Source organism: Xiphias gladius, chromosome 24 (genome assembly GCF_016859285.1).
Source record: "Xiphias gladius isolate SHS-SW01 ecotype Sanya breed wild chromosome 24, ASM1685928v1, whole genome shotgun sequence".
NCBI classification, from domain to species: domain Eukaryota; kingdom Metazoa; phylum Chordata; class Actinopteri; order Istiophoriformes; family Xiphiidae; genus Xiphias; species Xiphias gladius.
In genome coordinates this window covers 21939242-21964288 of record NC_053423.1, presented here as the reverse complement: position 1 = coordinate 21964288, position 25047 = coordinate 21939242, and the positions used below count along the sequence as shown (strand labels likewise).

General features: G+C 41.2%; 1 protein-coding gene across 2 annotated transcripts in view; it reads left to right on the top strand.

Annotated features, from left to right (window-relative positions):
• The first annotated feature begins 11482 nt into the window (after positions 1 to 11482).
• Positions 11483 to 25047, top strand: part of atp1a3a (ATPase Na+/K+ transporting subunit alpha 3a) — a 28729-nt gene continuing 15164 nt past the window's right edge. Inside the window, exons 1-3 of one of the 2 annotated variants that reach the window (XM_040121383.1) lie at positions 11483 to 11582; positions 11752 to 11860; positions 24340 to 24453. In XM_040121383.1, coding sequence (XP_039977317.1) covers positions 11855 to 11860; positions 24340 to 24453 — 120 coding nt within the window. In that variant the 5' untranslated portion in view covers positions 11483 to 11582; positions 11752 to 11854. Of the gene's footprint in view, positions 11861 to 24339; positions 24454 to 25047 lie in introns of both variants that reach the window. The other variant, XM_040121384.1, reaches the window with a different exon arrangement.

The following is a 25047-nucleotide window of genomic DNA, read 5'->3' as shown; positions in this document are numbered from 1 at the left end:
AGGCCAAATGAAACATCAACATTATGGAAGATAAGGAGAAAGACAAAGCGATGCATGTCTGAGATGGCTTCATTACCCTGGAGAGTAGGTGGACGGATCTGAGGGGCTGTAGAGAAAAAAAACATCTATTGCCTGCATACTGTTATCGCTGTACTAACGTAGATTTGGGGAAAAATAAAATGTAAATACTGCCATAATCAAGTTTTTACAAAAAGCATCTCTTATGGTGCATTCAGACAAAGAGCGAAGCAAATTTTCGCCTCGCGACATTTACACCGGACTGTTTTTGTTGATTCACTCCAAACGGCAAAAGTATCAACCCTACGTACGTTAGCTGTAAGCTAGCTCGTAACGGACGCACCAACCATGTCTGTGGGAGTGTGTTTGTGTGTTTGTGTTCGGCTCAGCCTCTAACTGAACTCAGAAATGTCCAGAGACTCTGGTCCTTTTTTCCCTCTAAAGTCCCTCTCCTTTCACCCCGCGTCTCTGTGTGTTTGTGAACCCAGCCCCGGGACATGTGCAAATATTTCGCTGAAGTTGAAACACTGTCACCTCGCGAGGACATGTCTTCGCTTAAAACCGTGCCACCACGGGCAAATTCCCGCCTTACCGCATCTTTCCAATCGGATCTGCAGGCAATAACGCCACTTCCAAAATTCACTTCACTTTCCAAAGCATGACTGATAACTCATAAATCACAGATTCAAGCTATATAATGTTAATCCATGATTGTAACTACATACTGTATGTACCTTTTCTTTGAAATGTTTAGAGGCACTTAGTCAGTGAGTCACCTTCGGTTTGATGTCTCTAATGTCAGGATAATGTGGTTTCATTCCACGGCGACTGCAGGCGTCTCATGTGTTATTCATGATCTTTGTTAGTCCTGTCACTACTGAGAAATTCTCTTTCACTCCTCATTAGCTTTCTGCCACTAACCAAGCAGCCTTGGCTTGTGGCACCTCTCAGATAATTCCAGCGTCGCTCGCAGGACTGAGAACACAGCTCCGTTAGTCGAGCTCGTGTGTTTCTGCGTTGGAAAAAAAAAAATGCAAAATACAGTAATTCATCCAAAAGACCAAATACAAAAGAATAAACGATAGAAAAGGATAGACAGTAGGAAAAACAACAATATCATCAGTCAGAGTTACTGGTCTTTTCCTAAGTGTAAAATGTATACCCGCTGGTGATAATCTATGTGGTACTAGATGATTTCAGCGGTTCAGCTGAGTGTGGTGTTGTGGTGCATGTTGCATCATGAGTCACTCTCCCTGCTGCCTCTCTCGCCCTTCCTCACCCCACCTCCCTCACGCTGGGAATTACGCAACACTCTGCGGGGCTGTCAGCGGAGGGCGGCGAAGGGAGGGCCGTGTGGGTGACGAGGGGCGGGATGGACGGGGGAAGGAGAGAGGGAGGCACTGGAGTGCATGTGGGGGCAAAACAGGGAAAGGCAGGGGGAGAGTTATCCTCTGTCTTCCACCTTCACTCATCCCCTCTCACACATCCTCAGTTCCTTCGCTACTCTTCCATCAAGGTCACCGACAAGGACGGTCTAGCCACATTTTCTGGACTGTGATTGGCTGTCGCAGCGGAGCGGGGTTTTAAAGAGACAGCAGTGCAGCGTTTACTTTTTTTTTTTGCCCGGACAGCAGCCATCTTTGCCACAGCCGAGCACCAGCAACTCACCACAACTCCTTCCTCGCACTCACAGATTTTCCCAAAAATGCCCCCCCCCCCATTTATCATGAGCCATTACAATAGCATTGGGAATGGGCAGTGGGTGCTGTTTTTTGATCTCTTTTAGCCTCTTAACGGAAAAGCAAGGACAGGGGGACTTCCTGCCCTTCAGTAGTTATTGATCACTTGTTTTGAACCACAGTGTATTTATAGATACAACACTCCATAGCCCGACGCTGTCTGACGTGTGTAGGCTGGAAGGACTTGTGTTTTTAAATTCAGTATTTAAGCGCAGAGCAGCTGGAATAGGGAATTTTAAATTGTGCACAACAGTCTTTACGGAGATTTGTTTCTGCTTTTACAAACTGTGTCAGTGTGTTAAGGAAGGGACACCAAAGGAGGGAAAAGCATGCCGCAGCTCTAGTTGGCTGCACACTTTGTTTTTAACACAGAGCTTCTGAAATAGCGAGGCAGAAATGATACCTGTCAGCTTGTGTGGAGACTAATTTTATTCTGCAGACCAAATAACAAGAAAACATTAGAAAATCCAATGGAGACACACACATAATCTCTCTTTCTTTTTTTTTTTTGGAATTAGATGTTGGAAGGATGAACACTCAGTAAAGGAAATTCTGAATCCCCTTCAAACATTCATAGATCGAAAAAGAGGAAACTTAGGAACAATTGAGTCATAAATATAATATTTGTAAAGCATTAATTGCAAAAAAAAAAATACAATAATATCGTTACTGTTGTTGAAAAAGAGTCTTAGAAAGGGTGAGTGATGAAAACACAACAAAAATGGACTAAAGTGAGCAGCAGATGTGGAGTTCTTCTTCAGAGAGTTACCATGAACTTAAAAGGTTATTATTCTGTGTAATAGCTCATTAATCAACTATATAATGGTCAGGTGTCTGCTTTAGCTTGTATTTTTTGGGTCTATTTTTTTCTGATGTACGTGCGTGTGTGTTATTTGCAAATCTCTGGTGCTGCCTCATTATTTTACTGTTGTTCTTCTGTTGGTCACCACAATATAATATTTTTCTAAGTATTTTTTTTTAGGCATTTTATAGCTTTTTTTGAAGAGATTACAGTAGAGGTGACGGGAAATTACAATAAGGGAGGATGGGGAAAGACATGCAACAAAGGTCCCCAGCGGGATTCGAACCAGCCATGTTCTGGTTCCTGGTGCCTGCTTTAACCTTTAGGTCTGCAGGTTGTCCCACAACATAATTTTCTTGTGCTTTATTTTTACATGGACAGAAAAAAGTTTGAGTGCAAGAATGCTGTGCAATTTCAGGATAAACACCTGGAATTTTTTTTTTTTTTGGTCGTCTAAGCCATAACAAACAGTTAGTGATGTATATACATATTTATGTTCCCTCCTGACTGGAAAAACACATTCCTGGTGTAAATACAGCTGCAGCTCTAATTGCTGCAGCTACAGTTAGGCCAGTGTTTCCATTATAGGATCAGAGATCTGACTGAAGCAGCGAGTGCGCTGAGCAAAAGGCGGGAGACAGAGACACTCACTTAATGGCGCACACACAAGGACACATGCACAAATAGAAACTTCCATATGCGCCTGTGAATTATTTATTCGGCAGTGCAGCACTTCCAGAAAGTGTTGCACCCAATACTCCATCGGGATTGTGTGTCTGTTGCTCGGTGGAGAGGCAGGGGAGAAGAGAGAGAGAGAGAGGGACTTACAAAATGAACCAACCTGAAGAGAGGTGAAGAATATGGTGAAAGAGGTTCGAGAGAAGAAAGTTAAAGTGAGATAAAACAACAAATTACTTCTGAGTAAGGTGTAATGTTGAATTGTTGCAGGTGTAGGACACCTAATAAATATGTATTATGTGTACAAACTACTTCTTCTGAAAACATTTGGGCATTTTTAAAATAAATTTGACCGAGTGTCTTTTTCTACAAATGACTCCAGCTCTATCCAGTATCTTGTCCTCCTGTTTGCTGTAAGATGCGCTGCTCCATCCAGTATGTCGCATTCCCATTGGACGGGAGAAAGGCTGGTGACTCCATTGATTGCGTGACCTCTGCGAAAGGCAAATGAAACAATGCCACATCACTGCAAAGAGCACCAGGACCAGAGCTCGAAGAGGAGGAGGTAGGAGAAAGAGCTGGGGGGCAGATAAGGTACCACAGAGGAGAAGAAATAAGGCAGGAAGGAAAAGTGGGAAGAAAGGGGTCACTGAACAAGAGCACACAGTCATAGTCAAATGTCTCTGGGATGTTTGCTCATAAAGTTTCATACATCCTGTATTTCTTCAGCTTTCATGTGCAAACAACGCTCATGTGTGTTTTTTTTTTTGTTCTTTTTAATTGAGATGTCAATTTTGTGAAATTGAATTTGCAGAACAGCTGAACTCTCCTGAGGTCAGGCGAGTCCCAGGCGCTGTCCAGAGTGCTGAACCTGGAGCCGTTGGGGATACCTGCCATCGTGCACTGGAAGCGCTCAGGCCATTAGCTACGTAGCTTTTGGTAACATGTTTGCCGGGAACTATGCTGAGTCATGGTGACATCCTCACCGAAAAAACTGAGTTTGAAACAAATTTAGTAGCTGCCTGGTATGACTGAACACTTTCAGTTAGTTTCTTTTAATCTACAATGTGCTTTATTTACCCATATTTTTAATATCTCTAATATTTGTATATTTTTTAATACATTTATTGCTTTTTAGTCACGTTAGCAGTGGGGCTCTAGGAATAGTAATGAATGTCGGTCGGTCCACCATTTTGGTCAAGAGTGATATAGTTTCAACAACTATTTGTTGGTCCCTAGAGGATGAATCTTTCCGGTTTTGGTGATCCCTTGACTCTTCCTCTAGCATCATCAGCCCAGTACCCCATTTTCTGTTTAGAGTTACATCAATGACTGGAACAACAGAGTGAGAGCTAACTGGTATGTCAGGCTATCACTAGCTGTGTTGTCTTATCTGTCTCTGATATTTGAGTGTGCGTTTGAGTGTGTGTGTGTGTGTGTGTGTGTGTGTTTGTGCCTGTGCTATAAGTCTCACCAGCCACTTCAAGCTTAAGGGGACCAGAAGGGCCCTTTATTCTCACATGGCAAGAGATTTACGCAACAAACAGCGAAGGATTAGTGAGCAGGAAAGAGTGCGTGTGTGTCTCTGTCTTAGGGGACAAATTTCAGGCTGAAGACCACTTAATTGGCAACGGCTTGTCCAACTAGGGACAAAAGCCATGTCTTCAGTTGGAAAAAAGCTGATTTTTGGGTCAGCGGCTATGGTTAGGGTCAGGGCAGGTCTCCAAACGTGACATAGGCCAACGTGTGTGTGTGTGTGTGTGTGTCTGTATGTCTCAGGCTGTGCAATCATTACACCTGTACCATGCAAACACCTGTCGTATTAGTATGGCTATGTGGGTTTTCTGCGTGTTTGTGCATTTGTATCTGCAGGACGTGTCTGCGTTTGGTGATGCAGTGATGATGTTCATCAGAGCATGCATGGCATCCTGCCCATTTCCAGGTACTTTCTCTCACACACACACACACACACACACACACACACACACACACACACACACACACACACACACACACACACACACACACACAGTATTCCTGGTACTTGCTATTGCCTGATTTGTATGATTTGTATTATCATTGTATTATTTTAAAGTATACAAGTTAAAAGGGTGTACTTTTAAAAAAAAAAAGTTTGTGACTTAATTTGTGAATATATATTTACATTCTTACGAAGGGTGTTTTCATGTTGTCTACATATATTGTTCTTTTTAAGCCCCATTCTGAGTCAAGATTTCAAATTTAAATTTTTCATGTTGAATGAAAAGACAAGCATTTCAGTCTTTAAAATTCTTTCTGGCATCAGTTTTCGATCTCCGGAGCGTTGCTGTGTACATTTTCAAGTTAGGTGGGCTGAAGAGCTTGTTAAAGGGTTTTGTTTTATTCTTGGTAACTGCAGTTTAATTAAACTAAAATTACCCACTGGTGGTCCAACACTGGTGCTGTTAGACCTTTAAGTGGGATATTCACACAGTGGCATTTACAGAGTTTGTGAGCTAAAGGTTTACGGCTTGTGACCTGAATCCACAGTCGTACTGGGAAAGTCTTGGCAAGGGCCACGAGCAAGTAACACCCTCCGCTGCATCATTGAATACCACAGCGATCCCCTGAGCAAGGCAAATAATGCCACATCTGCGTCGGCGGAGTTGCTCAGAGGACTCTGGTTGTTTTGGAAAGTCCCCAGATCTGAATGCTCGCATCTGAATGTGAAACATCTACGTAGTGCTGGGAAAGAGTCTGAGCACTCCATGACTTAAATCATATTAATAGCAAATAAAGGTTAACTTAGGAGAAAGTAAAGTACCGTAGCGTGTAATGAGAAAGCATTCATCAGCTCTTGTTAGTCACACTAGCAGTGTGGCTCTACTGAAGGCAATGTTGGTCGCTTCACTGTTTCGGTCCAGACGTAAATGTCTCCAAAGTGATTGGATGGATTTCCATAAAATTTTGTAAAGACATTAACGCTTCCTAGATGATGAATCCTAATGACTTGAGTGATCCCCTGACTTTTCCGCGGTTGACATTGGGTTTTGAGTAAACTATCTCGAAAACTACGGAATGTATTGCCATGAAATTTGGTACAGACTTTCAATAATTTCAAGCATGAACTCTGATTAATAAACTTTTCATCTCGCAGATCAAAATTTTAATTTGTCCAGTACTTTGATTTATGACCAAATACTCGGGGAAAAAAAAGCAATGAAATCCCCAACAGCATTAAGCTGTAGTTAGTCTTTAGTTATGCTAACATGATAAACTCAGATGGTGAACATGGTCAACATTGTACCTCCTAAACAACAGTGTTAGCCTTGTGATGGTGAGCATGTTAGCATGCTGACGTTAACATTTAGCTCAATGCAACGCTGTACCCAAGTACAGTCTCACAGAGCCACTGGAGTGGCAGTAGGCTCTTAATATTTTTAAGGGTTTAGAATATAAATTCATACATATTGCAACAATACACAATCCTGAGAGAGCTATGAAGGAAAAATATATAACCTATATACCACTAAACTGTGTTGCTAAATGTTAATGTAAAGTTTTTCCCTCTAAACCTTCCCTGCTATGTAGTTTCCCCCAGTATGATTTTTGTGTTGCTTTCATGTGGAAAGTGGGTTATGGATAAAATGTGACCCTGACTTGTGTAAACTATTAATTCCCAGAAAACAACAGAAGAAACAAAAACAGAATTATTCTTGGAAAACTGCTAATTCCTTTCACAAACAATGTGAATTACAGGCTTTAGGTGATGAGATCTGTTCTCGTCACCCCTATTTTTGACAGCCCTGGGGTCTGCAAAAGTTTGATCAGTTGAGTGTGTGTGTGTGTGTGTGTGTGGGTGGTTGTGGGTGTGTCTGCTGTGTGACAGACTGGACTCAGCTCTGCTAAGAAATCAATCCCCAGATCCTCTAGTGATTACAAGTGAAATGCTGCTCCCATTTGTCTCCGGTAAGAACAGTGACAAAGCATTTTTTTTCCTTCACAAGATCTTTTCACATCCATTAGTCTGAATAAGTCTGTTGAAGGTAATTAAATCATAATCCGCACCAGCATCAGCAAGGTTCAACAAAAACCACATAGGATGACCACCTTTACTTTAATTTATACATTTTTTCCCTTTGGGTCTGGTTTCATCTCCCTCCTTCCATTCAACCTGCTTCCAATTTCCTCAATTTTGTTTTGTGTCAGCTAAATGATAAGGGAGCCAGGTATACCCAAGTGGTTGCTATGGTGACCGGGCTTCTGAAATGTTTTGTTCTGTTCTTTCCTTCCTACCCTGTCTCTCGGCTCCTCTCTCTGACCTTAAAATACAGTCTTTGCTTTTTAACCTTCATAAAAAGATGCACTGAGCATTTTAGCTGCTCTTTTTTTTTTTTTTTTTTTCAGCAGCATCCTGCTTAAGCTGCAGACACCTGGGAGCCACCCAGAATAACTGACTGATGGAGAAGAGGGAATAATATAAAGAGGGGGAAAGGTGGGTGGTGGTTAAGAGGGAAAATACAGCGTTTTTGAATGGTACAATGGAAGAAGGAAGCTCAAGACTTCATACTCAGAGGTTGTCAAGTTGTAGTTACTTTGAATGCATTGCAAGTACGCATTCAAAAACGACATATTGTAATAATGCTGTCTAATCTGTTGCCCCTACAGAAGGTGTATGGTTAGGTTTACGCAACTAAAACTAAATGTTCGAGGAGGGATCAGCATCATGATTGAAGAAAACCAACCTTTACTGTTTTAAGGAGACAGGTCGCACTGTCCTTGTTGAAGTCGAAAGACACCATCACCCTCCACCCCTGCCTCCACACACAAAAAAAACAATCTCCAAGTTAAAGAGTTGTGATGTACTCTGACATTTTAGAAATGCTGGCTTCCATAACCATCCAGCTACAGGATAAATGATACAGCACATACCTGTTTTGAGGTGATGTCAGAAATAGAAAACAACAAAACAGAATGACCTTACAGAGTCAAAACACTGGTTAAAAAAAAAAAAAAAGGGTAACGAGTACCCCTGAATTTGCAAGTCAGGGGCATGTCAATAAAAAGTCAAGTGGGATTCTTAGAAGTTGTGGCAGTACAACTGTTTTCTAAAAAAAAAAGTGATTATACACTATGCACCTGTTACCAGTGCCTCATTTAGGATTTCTGCTAGGCCTGAAAAATTCATAAAACATGAGTTAAGTAGCTAATGTCCAAAATGTCTTCCAGTTTGCACACAACCTTTTGAGTTTCCCAGGAGGACCTGAAGGCATCCCGTCGCATCAACCTCCCGAGAGCTGCTGTGCAGGAAACATGAAACAAATCTTTAATGTCAGTCTGACTGGCTCGCTTGAATTCTAATCTATTCACCAAAATGTCACAAACAAATATGCTATTTTACCAGTTGGCAGCATAAAGTTAAGTATGTTATAGTTGCAAGATGGTAAAACTACCATAGGTGTTTGCCAAGGCAGTGAACAGGCATGAAAACTTGCAAAGAGGCAGAGGCACATTTGAAGGTTATGCAGTGTAGACTGTATTCCAGAAGCTGACGTTTTGGCAAAAACACCCCTTCTTCAGAGCTTCAAGACTAAAGCAAATCACGTCATATATATAAAGCTTCAAGTGCAGTGGGATGTGCGGGACAATTCGTGTAATAAGGACAATTACAACTAAAGTGACATTGTGAAGTATACAGACAAGTAACAGGGCTACTAAAGTAACACATAATATAAAAAATATGTGTAACTGCACATTAAGCTAAGGTGGCAAAAGAATTCATGCATGTTATGACACACCAGATAGTCTCATTCACGTGTATGTCTAAATGCTACTACATAATCATAACATATTACACAAGGATATCACACTGGTAAATCTATCAAATTTGCAAATTTATGCATTGCTGCACAACTACTTTACATTTTCATTACTAAAAAAACACAGTAGTAGCAGTGGCTGCTATAGTGGATAGTCCAGACATAATCTTTACCTTTTCCTGCTACTTTTTCATTCCTTTTACTTTGTCTGACTAATGACACAGATTTTCCCAGCTGAGTTTTAGAATTTGCTAAAAAAAAAAAAAAACATGATTGATGGTGCACGCTGGAGGGATGACAAAGCAGTGCAGAAACCAGGCCACACTTCAATTATGACAGAGGGGGACTATTGATCCCATCTGGACACAGCGGCTACCTCAACGCATGGGCGATTACACACACGCGGGCATGCCGTCATACAAGCGAGCCTGCACACAGTCCCACAGGCATTCGCAGACAAACGTTTGCATAGCAACACGCGCACATGCCTTTGTGGTGACAACCAGACATGTAAACACACACACACACTTGATCACCGTCCCCTTTGCTCATGTGTAATGCAGTACAGTATGCTCTCTCCCTCCATTCATTCGGTCGGCGTTTGTGGTTGAATCACCTCAGCCAGGATGGGTGCATGCGTGTGTGTGTGTCTATATGGCAGCTGCACACTATTCATAGCCTCCTGCTCCATTTGAAGGCTCTAAAAACAGCAGGATAATTGTCTTATCTTTCGCAGCAGGTGGTGCATACAGAAATAAAGTGTGTGAAGCCGAGGCTTTGCCCCGACCGACCATGAACATCACAGTTTCCATGGGATTTCTGTTTTCGGTTTATGCTGCTTGTACTGTGTACACTGGCCGGGGTTTTCATCCCCCATATTAGCACTGTGTAAGCCGCCTTTATTCCAGTGTGATGCCGGTGAAAGTGTGGCTTAGGCCTGATTTCTTGTCTGTGAGTTCTCCTGTAATTTGTGCCTCACTCTTTCTATTCCTCGCCTCTTTTCCCTGTTTTCACTGTGATTAGTTCTCTGATCTCTAATCATCTCTTCAGCCCTGCTTCTCTCTTTTGTACTCTTGTCAGCGTGATTTCTAAAAAAAAAATAAAAAAAAAATCCCCATGTTTTCTGCATTTACTGCGCTGCTGCTCGTATCTGTTTCGCAGAATGCTGCCTTATTAATGCAGGCTTTGTTCTGCATTTGGAGACCAGGCTGTGCGTGACAGTCTTTTCCTGTGATGCCATCGATGATGCAGATGAGCACTTTCTTCATGCTTTAGGCTTTTTCACAGCAACAGAAAAGCTGCAGTCAGAACAGCTGCTGCCAACTAAACAAAAATCCAAGAAGACGATGCATAATTTTACCTGACTGAAGGGTTATGATCTCCAAAACTCTTGTGTTATAAACATTTTACGGGGATATATGACACATCTGTAGGCTAAGACAAGTAACTTTTACAACCGAAGAATTGGAATAATGGGAACTTCCAAGCATATGTCAGTTCTATCTCCCATGCATATATCTTTTTTTTTTTGGCACATTTTGCTGCCGACTTTGGTCACAAGCATGGCGGGTTTACCCACCCAGTAAAGCAAGCAACTTCCCCAGGGCCCCAAACTCCAATTGGCACCAAAAAGCCAGAGTTTCACTGTGTCGGGGGTTTAGGTAAATTAATTCAATGCAAATTTGACAGGGCTTTTCCGCAACTAAAGAACAACATCAACTAAGGCAGGTCCTGCATCATTAGATAGTTCTTAGGCTGTGTCCTTCAGAGTTGCCCTGTGATTAAACTTAGCTTTAAGGAATTTATTAATTTAGTTGATACTGTGTTCAAGTAGTGACATTTCCTAAATTAAAAAAAACAAGGTTTAATCAAACATATATTCGGTATTATTATATATTCAGTTTTAACACATATTCAGTATTATTCCAGTTTTGGGGTACTGGTTGCACTGCACTGGATTCAATGGGAGCTTGGAGTTTACAGGATAGACACATATTGAACACAGAATGGTCAAATTGAAATCGTATTTTTATTATTTACCCTCTAGATCAGGGATTTTTCGAGACATTTCACATTGACCAGTAAATCTCCCTACTTTTTTCTGTCTTGTATCAACAGTTCTGATGAAAACAGGGCAACCTGTGTTGCTTTGCGCCCACGGTATAAACATGTGATGTGGAGTCCTTGTTTCTGAGCAGTACTTATAGTCTGATGGCTGAGTTGGGGACCTCTCGTCGTTTGTTCAGTCTTTCTGCTGTTATATGAACGCGGCGACAGTCTATGGAGGACTTATGCGCTCCCTCTCTCGTCCGCGGAGCAAGACCCAGGGAACCCTGCGTGCCGCGGGCAGCCTGCGCACGGCCGCGGAGGGAGACAGCATCCGAGGAAGAAGCCTGCCGACCGGGTCTACTTTCCAACGGCATCATTTGCGTCTTACCGGGAGAAGGCTGGTGAAGTGTCACCGACGGCTGCGTGTAATATTCACATTTAATGCCGGAAAAAGAAGCCCTTTTGATTTTCGTCTGAACGGGGTGCAGCTGTGCCGAGGTGTTCGATGAAACGTTGCCTTGTCAAGTTACCTTATGCCCGTTCATCTTAAAAAAAAAAAAGGGGGGGATATTTTATGATAGTTTGTTAGCTAATTAATTGTGTTTTGTCAGTAGAGCAATAGCTGTCAACTGAAGGAATCCATTTCTGTCCCCCCTGTCATTATCAGACACCGTTTTCTGCCCGTCTCCCCGCCTTAAAGCCAGCTATTCTGGTCGAATCGAGCCTAAAAGCGATTCATCTTCTGAGGAGACCCGACTGACTGCGCCGAAATGGGGGTAAGCGCTAAATGTTTTGTGATTTACCTAGCTTTTGCTTTGTTAAAAAAAAAAAAAAATGTCGGCTTTCGAGCTCAAAGTTAGCTGCACGGTCTGGATCAAGTAACGTTCACCGGTGGCCAAGTGTGTCCGCTGAGGAAAGGGTTAAAGTGCACGGAGGCACAGGCACGATGTTAGAATGACATTGAGCACGGTGGGACATGTATGTCTCGTCTAAGCTAGCCGCAACCGTTCACGTTATCTGGCAAACTGTTTACACCGCAAGCCGTTTAAACCGCACGGCGCATGTTTTTTTTTCTTTTTCTTTTTCTTCCATTGTCTGTCAAACGGATCGAGTTGCTCCCGGAGAGCCATCCCGTTAGGTAGCTGTCATTAATCGCGCCATTTATCACTCCAAATCAATGCGGCGCAAATTATGCTAGCGACTCCCGCGACTGTTGCCCGGACGCCTTCGCTTTTCTGAGGAACGTGCGCCGGATTCGTGAGTCAACCCGCCGCGTCCAGACTCCAGCCGGTGCGACAGAGCCGGTGCTGGGTGGTAACGCGTTACAGTAACGGTGATCAGTTAGTATTTCGTCCTCTGTGGTCTTTTTTTTTTTTTTGCAGCTTTCAACCAAATAAAACATATTTTTCGCCGATTCTGTCTTCCCTAGTGAACGAAGGTGATCAATCCAATAGGCATTTCCCACCTGCAAAATCAGATTCATTTTCCTCGGTGGCTGAGAAGCAGTGGAGGTTGCTTTCATGGGGTGGAGATACTTTTACAGCTTCAGTTTTAATACCTCAACAGCCTTAAAAAAATGGACGTTTGACATCCACACCGTTGGCTCTCCTGATCATTCACAAAAAAAACACACACTTATTTTAGTTTCATTTTTAGGACGTTTGATGAGTTTCCTGGGAAATTTTGGCGCTGTAACGCAAAAGTAATGTAACGAGCAACTGTACCAAATCAGAAAAAGGGGCCGGTGTGCCGACCAACGTCAGGTCTTTCAACTAGAAATAATTACAAGGCTTTCATCGACCATTTGTCTTAAAAGTGGCGGAAAAATGTGCTGCCTCATCCACCGGTTCCAAAAAACAAACAAACAAACAAAAAAAAACAAAAAAAACGAGATTACACCGACGAACATCTGGCGCCAGGCGCTGAACCCGCTGCAGAGGATTGAGGAAATTCACAGCTCCTAGATATACGATTAGCCAGACTGCATAATGACATGGACGAGTCTAGTCAGAAATGAAAATCGGCTGTGGATAAAATGCAAGTGAAAGGCGCAATCACGCACGGGAATATATAATCTACTGGCGGTGAAAACCGCAGCCCGGACTGCGGTAACTCGTAATCAAATACCTGGTGTCTGTCTTGTCATTTATTTCTAATAAAAGAAAGCGCTAGAAAGTCGGGAATAAATTATGTTATTCGGAGTGCGAAGTGGAAAAGATCCACAGAGGGTGGGGGCTGGGAAAAACTGGGAATTCTCTTCATTTACTCCACCGTCCGTCTGGTGCATTTTCATTCAAACATTACATAATGCGACGGTGCGTCGTGCTGCTGTCATTGGCGGTGCTGGGCTTGGTGAGGATGTAGAGGCGGCTCAGGTCTGGGTACCAAATGGGTACAGACAAGTGCGTCAAAATGGTTCCTCAGCGATGGTCGACCCCCCCCCCCCACTGTCAAAAATGTCGATGGATGGTTTCCCCAAAGGAAGGTGCTCTCCATAAGGGGAGGCACAACCAACACCTCCACTGTCTCGTCTTACACCAGCAGTCTCCCAAAACCTCAGTGATCACTCCGGTCATGAAGGACATTCTGTTCCAGCCACTAAATTTAAACACCATGATGTCATTCCCACTGAAAAATCACTGTTACATTCCTTCAGTATTATTATAATGCATTATCCACTGTCCATACTCAGTAGTGCGGTATTACAACTCTATATTGCTTCATGGAATTGAATAATCTCCTGCGGCATGTCTTATTTTCACTTAGTGTTTGCATTATAGTATCAAGCTTTGTTGTGGTATGTGGATCCTATAAAATCCGGCTAACATGTACTGCGGGGTAACTGTAGCTCCATTTCTTTAGTAGTGTGATGGTCCAGCCTTTCTAATGAACTATGATGGGCTTTCTCCTCTGCTCCACATTCCGGTTTGGGGAGGTTGGGTTCAGAGAGCATTCAGGCCGAGTCGTGGAAACAGTGCGGCTCTGTCACGGTTTGTGATGCTGTCCACTAAAACGCCGGAGGAGAAAACCGCACACAACTCCGACTACTGTGTCGAAGAGTGGAGGAGGAGGGTGGTGTGTGTGTGTGTGTGTGTGTGTGTGTGTGTGTGTGTGTGTGAGCGTGAGGGGGGGGTGGAAATTCCCGTGTTCCAGCTGTGATTTGCCATCTGGATAGGTGGAGTAAGAGCAGATTTGGGTGAAATTGGCAGGGGTGGGGGAGACTGGAGGGAGGCTCAGTTGACAAGGCAACTGGGGCCATTCGATCCGGGCCAATCAATTGATAGGGGATGTTGCTGCAGGAGGCAACGATCGGGTTGGTGGGTGAAAGGATGGAAGGCAGAGATGAAACGAAGGTCAACCAATTAAGCTCTCACAGGGAGTTAGGCCACTTTTCGAGGAAAACTGACCAAGATACAACGAATGATGGTTGTAGAGAGACAGAGGGAGAGAGAGACGCAGACAGATGCCTTTGTGGTGAGTCACCTTGAGAAGGGTGAACACTGGGAAAGATGGAGGAGTGGAGGAATGCAAGAAGAGATGCTGGGATGCTGCTCATGTGCAGTGATTACACACAGGAGGGAGCAGTGGTGTAGTTTAAGGAAAAAATGGAGAGATGAACACTGAGATAGAGAAGGAGAAAAAGAAATATACTAGGATGAATGTATCTGCTGATATCCCATAATGCACTGGGTGCAGAAGCTTCAGGAAGTAGAGCCAGTCACTGTGGCGGATGGATGGTGCGTGACGTGGCTCCGTGTGTAGTGTGTGTGTCTAAGGCAGGCAGCTCTCTTATGACTAGCCCTACTCTCATTCTCAGTGTCTAATCCATACATGAAGCTGATGGTTCATACAGTAGCTCTCGACATTATGAGATCTCTTCATTGTAGTGGCTCCATTTCAGTCCTGATAATAATTTTATCTGTACTATAGCTCACTAAAACCAGTGTCATACACCAGTATGTGAGAATGGGCTTTTTATTTTATGAAGGCATCTCAGTATGAGACACTTAATTCTGTAAATTATAATTATGAATACATTTAAAATCCATCATGAATGTTTGTGCAGTTCCCGTTTTGAAAAATAAAGGAAGTCATCAATGGAGTGGTAGCTTAACAGCAAGTTCATTGACCTATGGAAAATACAGTATGTCAAACTACTGTGGCCGTCCACAGTTAAAAGTTATTGGTTTAAAGTATTAACTGTTCATTAACCTAATGGCAGTAAGTTCACGCATCATGGCTGCCGAAGTTGAACTACTGGGCTACATTTGTACAAATATTGCACAATCCACTTATTTAGTTTAATGTATTATAATGTATATATTGTAAGGCTGGGCAGTATATCAACTTTTTAATGTATTTCAATATATTTTCGAACAAGATGTAGGATAGGACAGTACCGTTTATATCAATGAAGTTTGATGTTGTGTAACATATCCCGTTTCTTCTATAAAGCTATGCCAGTGTTTGCATCTCTCCTCTGTCACACTCTCCGCGCAAACCTACCAACACTTTCTGACTGTGTCTGCGCACAAACCCGGCCTCATTCGCTCACAAGTTCTCCTGTTACAAGGGGGAAACATCGCTAGTCCACACTATTGTTTTTTTTCACTTATATGTTGATATACTGTGCGGGAAATGGCATCGTTGATGGCTGACAATCATCACAATGTTGAGCCCATAGCCTGTCTATGTCCTGCTATAATATGTGGATCAATAAAGTCTTATCTTATCTCTTAAAGAATCATGGTATAATGTAGTGAAAAGGAGAAAAAGCACATATTTCTAGATGTATTTCTAATTACAACTTTCTAATTAATGTTAGAGTTTTAAGGGATAATTTCTGTTTGTGAAAAAGGACATATTCAGATTTACGGTATTTTGCTGTGAAAATGTTCCATTAGTAAAAACAGTTTTTGGTTAAGGCTTTGCTATTTTCCTGTGGTAAATTGATGAGCTGGGATGAGATGGGATAAATCAGCTTTCACTTTATTCAGTGTAAAATTTAAATTGAACATGCAGTTCATCTGATGATGATAGTCTTCTTTTTTAGCTTTTTAACATACGTTGCTTGTTAAAAAAAAAATGACTGCAGATAAGGATGTTAAATTTTAAATAAAATCCCAGATTGAATCTTGAAGCAGATTATCATGGGTTCAACCATGATAAGAAATATTAAATCATATAAAATGACTCTTAGTGCTGATTAAAACAGCCAGATGATTGGTGATGTCCAGACCTATATTGTGTTATCCTGCAGGCAAGTCTATAAATCGTGATCTGACCAGCCATTTGTTTTGCTACCAAACAGTGAACCTCTGGAAACATGTAGGTTCATCTGTTTGCCACAGTATCCAAAATTCGATAAGAGAGCAAAACAGCCTGTGGTGTACGCACATCATTTTAACTCAAGAACAAAAAAAAACTGGATCACTAGGGGCCTTATTCACAGGCTGTTTTGCTCTCTTATCGAATTCACAGTTCATCACATAAGAATGTAGGAAGATAAATGCACACATGCAGACACAAAGCATGTGTATATATACAGTAATCTTATTGCTATGTGATTGTAGTCACGGGACTCATATTCACGGGTTGAAGCTGACTTTTGGAGACTGGAATAATGACATACTACTCTTGTGGTTTTACAGAGTGTAGTCCATTTACTCACACTCGGATTTGACATTTGATATCACTCAGCAGCAGTCTCTGCAGTTTAAACGTAGTGCAATGCACAATTCATCATTACGTATGTATTGTAATCGTAGTTACACTATATATATTCTCTTCATCATGGACTCTGTTGCATAATTGTTCCAGTCTGTCAATATCCCATCAGTTCAGACTCGTACCCTCCTGCCCCCTCTCTAGTTTCCATGTATGTGTGAATGTGTGTGAAATAACATGAATCCATACTACTGCTAGCCACCAATGCCAGTGATTCTGTTTGCTTCGAAAATGCACTGTGAGGTCACTTTGACATCACTTCCTGTTTCTCGGGTTAACAAGGGGTGACTTAGGTGTCAAGGATAACTGGTCGTTTTCCACGCCTTCTTCAACACTACCGTACAGAAATGACAGGGAGGACTAGAGAGTGAGAATACACCGCACACTCAACATTACAGCAGTATTACATAACACACCTTCACATTAAATACACCATTAAAAAATTCTAATACCCCCAACACCCTCCACCTCACCCAGCCCCGCAAATGACTTCAATTATTTAGATGGATCCAGTAGATTGGATGTTGCTAGGAAGCTCTACATCTCCCATGTATCAAACCATTTGGAGTAGACACCATCAATCTGATTGTGTCAACAACTGCCATTTTCTATCGCACTCTCAGACATGTTGCACTGCAGGAGGTGACACACTGCTAAATGGAGGGGGACAGCACAAAATCTGTGGTCGGGTTAATTGGAAATGTACTTTGACAGCCATCCAGGTTTCAACTGCGCAAATATTTCACAAAATCAAATCAAACACAAACTGATCTCTTATCTGTCTATGGCTTTTATCTGCATTTATCACTGGAAAAACATGTACTGTACAGTAAGTTAAAACACAACATCATCATCACGCAGTCTGCATCATAAGTGTAGCACAGACTGTGTCCTCGTGATTAAACCTTGGTGCAGATGAGTAGATCAGAGTAAAAGAGAGCAGAGAAACAGATGGGCAGCCTGGAGGGAGGAGAATGTAAACAAAGTGGGAGGGTGAAGGGAGGGATAGATGATGGAGGACCTCTCTTACTCTTTGTGTGTGTGTGCCAGTCAGACCATCAGTATTTTCTAGGTCGGTTGGCCCACTGATCTGTGTGATAATCCATTTCTTTGTGTGTGTGTGTGGTTACTATGATCCACTGTGGCACCACCAGAGTAACTAAACTCCACTGGAGATAATTTGCCCATCGAGATCCTCCATTCAAAAAGTCTGAGCTAAAAACGTGACATTATGGTCATTGGCACATCATCAGATTTAGTTGAAAAATAGGCTAAATGCCTCATGCTGAGCATGGCTAAATACCAAATGGTTCAGTTCCAGCTGGTGGATATTTCACCAAGGTCCTCCAGTATGGAGGCTGCTGTTAGAGTTTACATTAGCAGTCAGCCTTGATCAAGTTATAACTGGTTGTGAATAATCATAAAATGGGACGACACAGCAGTGTAAACAGGTAACAACAGAGCAATCTGCCAGTGTCATGTAAAATGACCAATAACATGATAAACTAAAATCAAATTATGGAAAGTAATTAGGAATTCTTTATCTTAGAGATGCTGATTTTAATAATTACAGCTGCCTTTTCTCATTACAGCTCATCTGAAGATGCTTCCCACAGTATGATCACCAGATTGCTCACTTTGATATGAACCCTACTTTGATATGTATCTGTGTCTTGATCTATACCTTTTAATTAATGTAGGGTTTATTCATTTTTGTTATTCTTCAACCCACTCCGTAGTTACTCATACTTGAACTGGATGCACTGATAAAATGTCCCTGTTTGATGTCTGAGATTTGACCAGTGATTTCAGCAGATTAAAAAATGGCTTATCCAGCCTTCCTCGGACCTGTGGTGCCCTGCGCCGCAGGCCAGGCTGGATACAGAACACCAGCAGATAGAGCAGACTACATATGTTCAGCATGTACAATCTGTCCTGTAACTCAGTCTGGAACATCTGGATGCTGCTGAAACCTCCTCAGGTTTTTCAGCCTGTAACAAAACAGAGAGCAGGCATTATGTGCTTGAGCAAAGGAAATTATACACAGGAAAAATATCCTCTAAATTAATTCAGTTTAATCATGAGTGACATTTGAATCTATATACGTCAGTGTATTTTACATTGTTTATACTTTATGGAATTCAGTACATGGAAAAGTAGAATAAACCAGTTCCAAGGAAAAAATATGTCAGTACATAATGTGTCAGCCTTTCTCAAAAGGTTGGTGTAGGCAGTTGTATACTTGACCTGGTTTGGTTCAGAAATGTCCTTGAAAGTCATATTATTTCTGTAAAATCAAAATTGGTGGGGGAATATGCTCCCCCTGATAAGTAGGAGTTAATTTTCTTCATCTCACCCTGCTTATATTTCTTTCATCCAATTTCTTTCATCCAAATATTTATATGTGAATCTTACATGTGTCCCCTGTGGGACTGTATGTGATTCAGTGGAGCCCTTAGATTTTTTTCAGTGTATTTTACACAAGAAAAAATTAAGCTGCTGAAATAACCAAGTACGTAGTCCGAGCAGAAGAAAATGTTGGCACAAACAAAAAAAAAGAAACGAGAAACAACACAAACTATAGCGTTGCAGGAAAAAAAACAACATTGTAGAAACCAGCTGTAGGTGCAACAGCGCTATCATATCAGTCTCAAAAATTATTACTCTCACAAATGATTAACCATATATTTTGTCATTTTAATTAATAATTAAACTAATCAAAATAAATGGAAAGTCCAGTTAAATAATTAGTGCTTAAATATAGTTATAGTTATATTAAAACTAGGTTCATAACACCAACTAAATATGGTATATATAATGATATAACGATAATAATATTATGAAGGCAATAGACTCTACAAAAAAAACCCAATTCATTCAAATAATTAACACTAGTTATCAAACTAATACTAGTCAAATACAATCAATAATGAACAGCAATGCAATTACTAAGGCACAAAAGGTGATATGAGGTAGTGAGGTAGTCCGGTGTAGGATTGAATGATTGTAAGAATGGAGCGAATGCTAGGATGAAAGAAAAGGGGGCATGTGTGGGTGTGTGTGAGGCTGCACACTGGAGAGAAGAGGAGAAGAGGGGAGCGCACAGGTGAGAGGTGTGTATGTAAGTTTAATGCACAAGTGTCTGGCTAGGCGCAGACGAAATACGTTAGCGTCTGGCTAGGCGCCAAGTAAAGTGTGGGTGCACACAGGGAGCGCGCATGTGGGTGAGATAGACAAAGGATCTCCAACCTAAGTAAGTCCCAACTAGACCTGTACCCACCAAATCCTATCCAACCCCCATTTTTACACTGAAATCCCCATGTTGAGGAGTGGGATTAAATTAGGACAAAGGGAGTTAGAGAGGGGAAAGAGAGAGAGAGAAAAAGAGACTGCACGGTCTGTTTACAGTAATAGGAAACAAAGAAAATAACAAGCAGTCTCGAGCCGAATTCCTGTGCTTGTAAAATTTCTACCATGTACGTATCTTCTCATATCAGAGAACATCTCTCTCTCTCTCGCTCTCTTTATTTCTCTGCAGAGTATGTGTGGATGTCAGTAGGCCCATCTCACAATAGCAGAACGAACAGAAATGGGACAGAATGGGAGGGGAAGAGTGAGGGGAGATTGTCCTCTAGTTCAAGAATCGCGGATGGCGCCATTCTCTCAGACGGATTAAAAAAAATAAGAAATGCTAAAATGGGTTGCCAAATATACTTTGGCAACCCAAATATACTTTGGCAACCGTAAATATACCCGTGCGGCCCACCCAATGAAAAGTCTATGCGTGAGAAATACTGTGCACACCTCAATCAAAGATGAATTCAAATAACAAAATAAATAAACAACTTTCTTCACATTGACTAAATACACTACTAAAACTAACTCTGCCCAAATCCCAGCCTTACTTGGGATTGCTCTTCCTTTTGTTGTCTTGTAAACCGCGTAGGGCGCAGGTCCAGGGAAAACACTTCCTTTCCTCCACAGCTTGTCAGCTGAGGATCCTCGGTGGTCCGATGATGAAGGAATGAAAAGGGATCCGGTCGTTTTTGCTTTCTGTGAAACTGTGTGGGCTGCAGTATAATAAGCCGGTTTGGAGTAAAAGTTGGGCAAAATTGCTTCACCTCTTACAGTACTACTGTATTCAATACTGTTACGGTGAAAGGTGAGAAGGTGGGTGGAGATTACTTGTGAGGTTGATTAATTGCAGGGCAGCCCCTACACAGCCAAAGTGGAAAATGGACACAGAGGGTAAAACAGGACAGCTACCTTATGTAAAGCTTGATGCCACTTTGCAGCAGTAAAATTAAGTCTAGATAAATCTAAGTGTAGTAGGACAAATTGGGGGTTCACTGTATTTGTCAGTGTGCAGTTCAGATGTACTAGCTTTAGTGCATCTGACTTCATACATCTTAAGATGCTGAAGCAGTGAAGGGTCTGTTTACTTGCTTGAGTCAATGGCCATGTCGCCTTGGCAGTCATCATCCTGAATGGACGTGCGTACAGATGAGCTCAAGGGCAGAGAAGAGGAGGAACTGAAGTAGCTGCTCTGGTTCTGCTTTGACAGACTGCAAGTTGAGATGGTCGTATATAGTTTTAATTTGTAGTTTCATAGTGCCCTTAGTTTTGTTTTTGCCTTATTTTGATTGGTTAACATAGTGGCAGTGGTTAGGTGTTGTTAGGAATCACTGTGAGGCAAGGGAATTGTTTGACCCATTGTAAACAGAAAGAAATCTGATCATTCTCCTTCACTTGGTCATTACCCTTGTGTTATTTTTAAATGTATTCAGTTAAATTTGGTGCATTTATGCCAGAGAAATACAGAAATCAACACTGTAATTAAGTGAATGAGTAAGAATGATGAATGCGAGACTGAGATTGAAAAAAAATGGGCGAGGTAAAGAGAGAGAGAGTGATTGAGAAGGGATTATTATTGTTCACTGGGTTAATCTGTCATTGTAGTAAACAGCAGTAATCTGATGGCCTGCTGGACGCGACAGCCCAGGAAACACTGCATCTCCTAACAGATGGCAGCACACTCACACGCACAGACACACATAAACAAACAGTGCATGCAGATGCACACATACAAACAAAAAAACACAAGCATGGAAAAAAAGCAGGAAATAAACACGTGCACAACGCCACAGATGGAATAAAAGTATACCTCACAGAAGAACACTAAAAAGCAGATTTATGTATGGGGAGATTCTATACACATACTACACACTGTGCACAATGCACACATTCAAACACTATGCAACAAATGTACGGGTGCAACAAAAATACGTATTTTGTCAAAGCTGGCTGTGCCAAAGTTATTGTGCCAATGTTATTTTTCTGTTCTTTTTTTGGCATATGATGACAAGCCAGCAACTGTTGTCTCCATACTGTCATTTAAAATGTTTTTGTTTTTGATGATATAACAATCTGCAGTCAAATAGAGCTGCAATGATTAGTTGATTAGTCGATCGACTGAAAATTAATCAGGAAGTACTTTGTTAATCAAATGTTTGTTATAGTCATTTTTAAGCAAAATAGGCCGAACACTTGGTGGTTCCAGTTTCTAAAATGTGAAATTTAAAGCTTTTCTTAATCAAACATGATATTTGACATCATTTCAGGATGTTAGAAATTATATGGGGCATTATTCGCTATTTTCTGACATTTTACAGATAATCAATCAGTAATTGGCTGATTATTTTTCAGCCAATTAAACAATAATGTAAATAACCATTAGTTGGAGTTATTAATGACAATTACAATTAATTAAACTTAAAAATTGATATCTGCACAATTAAATTAATTAATTGTACAAAGACAATAAATGGGCTAATATATCTCTTATTAGAGCCCCAATATTTGATATTAATAAATGTCTACTTCTATTATCATACATACATGTATATTAAACATGCACACACAAAACAGATGTACGTGCAACATTTTTTCACAGACGTGTAAGACAAAGTTCATGCCTTCACTTATATAAACTTTGATTACCTATATACACTGATTAAAAAACACACACAGACAGATTTTTAGAGGTAAGAGGATGTCAAACAAACCTGGACTGTTCGGTTGCCTGTCAATAAGCCATCACCCAGCCAACTTTTGTCCAGTGAGAAAAAAAAACCAACCAAGCAGCATAAACCGGCCATCACATCAGTATGAAACCCTTTCGGTCTAGACTAATCCACGTAAGAGCTTTCCCAAAATAAGTCTGATCTCCCCTCTCATTATGCAGTGTTAAACAGAATCTGAATGTCAATGTGTGTATTTCCATAGTACATTTGTATTAGGGTTGCATGGTGGTGAATATCTGCCTGATGAACAAATGTCAACTCAGTAGAAAGTAAGTGACACATTTGGCTGCACTCTATGCATTTGGCTGGGAAAATGCTTCCCAGAAATGTCAGCTGAGTTTAGGCTCAAAGTAAAATTTAAATGAACTTCATAAGGTTAAACAGGCTATTTAAATTCTCGAAATTAGTGAAAGAGATTTCCTCCAGCAGTGGATTTCACTTTATTCACCCTGCTTCTAAACCAGCTAAATCAGGTGTGTTGCCATTTTAATATCCATCTGTTAACTCTTTTCCTGTTAATAATAAAAATAACCCTTAGGTGCTGAAAAAGAAATTGCAAATTGCCATAATAAATTGCTGTATCATCACATTAGTTTTGTTTGAACCAAGGAGTTTTTTGGGTGTGATGAGAATTTTTTTTTTTTTTTTCCCCATTTTAATCTCCATGCAATAGTGGCAAAATAGTGGATTTTAGAGGAGTCGATGTTGCTACTACTAACACACACTTAACAAGCCTTAATATAGTAATGTAACTTTCTCAGCACAGGATAGAACCATCTGCAATGCATAGGGTTTCCACTGGTTCAACAAAAGTAAGGAAAATCATGAATTTCTAGTCCTCCAGACAGGAAATTTGAAAAATTCCCTTTGGGAGGTAAAATAATAAGAATAGGCGATCACACAAACACTGTAGAAGTAATAAAATTTTACATCAGGTCCTTTGTGGAAACCTCAACAAGAAAAAGGGTGTTGGGTGTAGTCCTGTGTGACGAAATTTAATATTGAAATGAAAACAACATGTACATTCAGTAGAGATTTAAAAGAGAGTGGGTTTCACATTGAACTGTTCACATCCTGCCTTTCATTCTAACATTTTCCCGTTTCTGTGGGAGATGTGCTGAGCCAAGGAGCTAGCTGATGTTTTTGGTGTTTGCTCAAAACCCTCAGGATGTTTATCCTGGGTCATGTGTGCTGGGTAACAGTGTGATTTGAGAAAGGGTACAAACCCCTGGCGAGCTTATAACAAGCATAGCAAGTACTAGACACCCGTAAACACACCAATTTGAGTATTTGATGGCTTAGCATAGTCATATTTTTAGGCTGATTAAGCTACTTTGCTTCATCCTCATACTGTATATACTCAATTACTGACATTAAGACCAGGAAGTTGTTTTCACCCATCAAGTTTCTAGAAATGTATTTAATCTTATAATTCTGCTTAACAGTATGGACGGTCGGACAGCTACCGCGTGGCCACCACGCAGGACAAGGATGAGAAGGAGTCGCCCAAGAAGAAGGGAGGCAAGGATCTGGATGACCTCAAGAAAGAAGTTCCCATTGTGCGTACACTGCTTCCTACTATTGTGACCTCACTGACATTTCCTGCAACTTAACAACTTTTCCTGGATGCTGATGGTGCCACCACATCTGTCTCAAATACTGTAGTGGTTTCATGTATCTTGGTTGCTGCTTTTCATCTACCAGATTGGTGGCAACGAGTACTGGAAAATCTCATTTAAAATCAAAGCATAACGGGTTGTCTACACAGACAGAATAAACAAAAGCCTTTAAGACCCAGATGAGTTGTGAGGAGATCATAGATAGTGCATCCTGGCCTCACTCCAGCATTCAAACTCCCAGGATCCAGCTGTAATCTCCCTGTTTGAAAAGGAGATAACAGACCTGGTATTTAATTGCAGCATATTGCATAGTTGTACAGTGTGGTTTGAGCAATTTAATCCTGTGGTGGAAAGATTTGCTCTTGAATGGAGCAGGAAGCAAACCCACAGCAGATCCCTTTGATATAAGACAGCATGAGCTGGTTCAGATAAACAAAGTGACATGAAATCCCGAACTTCTTTTAGTAGTAGTCGGTTTCGCAAATGATAAATACATATTTTTAGAATTTAAAACTTCCTCACGACACCTCTTCT